General features: G+C 47.5%; 1 protein-coding gene across 1 annotated transcript; it reads left to right on the forward strand.

The window, feature by feature from the left end:
* Window positions 1-1023: 1023 nt before the first annotated feature.
* Window positions 1024-1437, forward strand: EMH_0032320 (uncharacterized protein; the record flags this gene model as incomplete). The annotated part of the gene is made up of 1 exon (XM_013494625.1): window positions 1024-1437. One exon carries the CDS (start codon window positions 1024-1026, stop codon window positions 1435-1437), a length of 414 nt encoding a protein of 137 aa, XP_013350079.1.
* Window positions 1438-3431: the final 1994 nt, after the last annotated feature.

A 3431-nucleotide genomic window follows, 5' to 3' on the forward strand; every position in this document is an offset into this window, starting at 1 on the left:
CCTAAACTCTCTGCCGGCAGCAGCCCCCCCAATTGATTTCTATTGTCTCCTCTAAACCCTAAACCCTAATCCCTAATCAACGCAACGGAGAAACAGCAGCACAAGCTGCTGCCTGCTGCATGCAGCACAGCCCCCCAGGTAAGTCTCAAGAGGCACCTGAAGGGAGGCACAGTGCAACGAAGCTGCTGCTGCTGCTGCAGCAGCAGCAGCAGCAGCAGCAGCAGCAGCTTCTGTTGCTGTTATCTCTCTACACGCCAATATGGTTTTACAAATATTTTAAATACCGCAGACACATCTCACACAAAACAAATAAAGGTGCAACTGCACTCTGCGGCTGCTGCAGCAGCAACGTGCTGCAGCTTGCTGCTGCTGCACTCTGCTGCTGCTTTAGCGTGGCGCTGCTGCTGCAGCAGCAGCATATTTTTGAGGGCAGGTAAAGGAGACAAAGAGGAGACAGATGTTTTTCTGTTTCCTTCTCCTTCCTGCAGCAGCAGCAGCAGCAGCAGCAGCAGCACCCGAGCTGCTGTCTGTCTCCTTTTGATACAACGCTCGGTTGGCTGTCTCCACAGAGGAGACACCTCAGCCTCCCCGCTGTCTGCGCTGCCCCGTGTGTCTTAGAGCCCCCAGCTGCTGCTGAAGACAGGCAGCAGCAGCAGCAGCAACAATTATAATAGTAGTAAAAAAATAAAATTAATAGTATTAGTAGTAATAGTAACAAAGCAAATAGTAGACAGTAGAGAAGAAAACAACAAATTATATAATATTAATAAAAAAAAAATAAAAAAAAATATAATAATAATATCAGAGCAACAACAGAAAAACAATAAAAACAAAACAATAAAAAAAACAACAAAACAACAAAAACAACAAAACAATAAAAACAACAAAAAAAAAACAAAACAATAAAAACAACAAAAAAAAAACAAGAACAGCAGAGGCAGATGCTATCAGTTGTTTTGCCAGCAACACAGTGGGGCTGTCGATACAGCGAGATGTCTCCTCTGTCTCCTTTACTGTCTCTTTATGAATATACACTCGGGGCGTGGGGTGTTCCTCTCTTTCTCTCAACAAACAAAAGAGGAGGGGACAGTGACAAAGGAAAAGGATACAGTAGAGAAAGAGGAGACAGTAGAGAAAGAGAAGGAGACAGCAACAAAAGAGAAGGAGACAGCAGCAAAGGAGAAGGAGACAGTAACGAAAGAGAAGGAAACAGTAACAAAGGGAAAGAGACACAAACTCAGAAGGAGACAGAGGCCTTCTGTTGGCTCCCACCCCCCCCTTGAGAGAAACTCACAGGGACCGCGAATAGCTGCTGCTGCTGCTGCTGCTGCAGTTGCTGCTGCTGCAGTTGGTGCTGCAGCAGCACCTGGCAGGAGACAGCTGCTGCAGCTGAGCAAAAGACTCAATGGGTTTACTGAGGGCCCCCAGATGCTCTGAACACCCACAAAGCTAGCAGCAGCTACAGGGGCCCTGGGGTATGCTGCTGCGTCTCTGTTTTTTTTTTTCTGTCTCCTTCTCTCCTCTCTGGCCTATGTGTATCCTCCTCCTCGTGTTTCATATCCTTTGTGCTTGTTTTCTCTTGCCTCTTTAAGCTGTTGTATCCTCCTGGGCTCTTGTCTCCTCTTTNATATCCTTTGTGCTTGTTTTCTCTTGCCTCTTTAAGCTGTTGTATCCTCCTGGGCTCTTGTCTCCTCTTTTATTACTGTTTCCACTTTTGTTACTTTCTAGTCTGTATGTCTCCTTTCTGGGGTGTCTGTGTCTCCCTTTTTGTGTCTCTCTGGCTCCTCCCCGGTGTTTCTTTGTCTCCTTTGTTGTCCCTCTGTGTCTTCATGCTGCTGCCTCTGTCTCTCTTCCGGTGTTTCTATGTCTCCCTGCTGGTTTCTCAGTGTCTCTGTCTTCGTGTTTCCGGCATTGCGTCCCATTTCTCGTGTCTCCGTGTCTCCTTTCCCTTGTCTTTGTGTCTCCTTGTGCTGTTCTTTTGAATTAAGTGAGCTAGAGTAAACTGGCTGGCGGCTCAGGCTTTGTTTCTGTGTCTTTATTTATATAGAAAGAGAGAGAAGGGACCGTTTTGCTGGGGTGTACAGGGAGATATGCAGCTGTCTGCTGGTGGGGTGTATAGGGAGATATGCATCTGTCTGCTGGTGGGGTGTATAGCGAGCTATGCAGCTGTCCCCTTCCTCGTCTATAGCCTGTATCTGAGGAGACACTTCTCATCTCTCCCCCTAAACACGGGGCAGTAGCCAGGGCCTGCATTTTCTGTCTCTATATGCAGTCGAATTTGTAGTTATTAAATTTATCAATAGATGTATTAATTAAAAATAAATTAACTATTTGTATAAACTCAAAGTGAAGTAATACAGAGTTTATATTCAACTGTAGGCAGAAGAGAAAGAAGAGACAACTGCTTCCTCCTTCTAGATTACATCCCCTGCAAGTGCGCGTATAGCCCCAAGGCTAGGAGAACTCAGGAGCAGCAGCAGCAGCAGCAGCAGCAATAACAGCAGCGACTGCAGCAGTAGCAACCGCCGCCGCAGCAGCAGTTTCTCTTCTTCGGGAGCAGAGGCAAACGGCAGGGCCCGGCGGCACCAAGCTAATCTCCGCCGGCTGTCTCTTCTCAGGCCGTCGCGTAAGCCCATCCTCGTAAACGGGAGAAGGCAGCGGCTCCATACCACTTCTCTGTTCTAATATATAATATGTATAATGTATGTTATATGTACACAATATAAATACATAATATCTGTAGCGTCGATCAAAGCGTTTGCTCAGTTATGTATTTTTAATTTTATGAATTCGCTTCGCAAGAGATGTTTGAAGGGGGGCGTCACTACGTTGTGGGGCTGTCGTGTTTGATGCATGCAGATGAAGAAAAGCTGGGCCAGATGGTGAGAGGTCCGCCTCCTTGAGTGCCTCCAGAGCCCTGCTGTTGCTGCTGCTAGTGCTGCCGTTGCTGCCGCTGTTGCTGCTGTGGCTGCTGCTGGTAACTGTGCTGTGTTGTAGGACGGCCTGTGAGTGCTTTAGTTATAACCTAACGAGACTGTCCACAGTGTAATATGCTTGATCGTGATGTGTATATACCTTTGCTTGCATGCATGCAGCATAAACATGGCTAAATAAGCTTTTCAGTATGCTGTATGATGCTGCTGCATGCAGATAATGCATGCAGATAGTGACTGCATGCATGCACGCAGGGCTGCACAGGGCTGCGCAGGGCTGCGCAGGGCTGCCCTACGCCACTGAATGAAGCAGAGGCCCCTTCAACTTATCTTAGCCTGCCGCCGTTCCCACTGCCCCTGCCACTCTTTTTAGCGTGTTGTTACACTCAGGCTGCTGGTGCTGATGCTGCATAACGGGAGAGTCATTGCCTGATTCAAGAACTTCCGCTGGCTGAAATGAAGCCAAAGATCTAAGGTAAGTGTCTCACCAAACCAGCT

This window comes from Eimeria mitis, genomic scaffold (genome assembly GCF_000499745.2).
Source record: "Eimeria mitis Houghton genomic scaffold, Emh_scaff1227, whole genome shotgun sequence".
NCBI lineage: Eukaryota > Apicomplexa > Conoidasida > Eucoccidiorida > Eimeriidae > Eimeria > Eimeria mitis.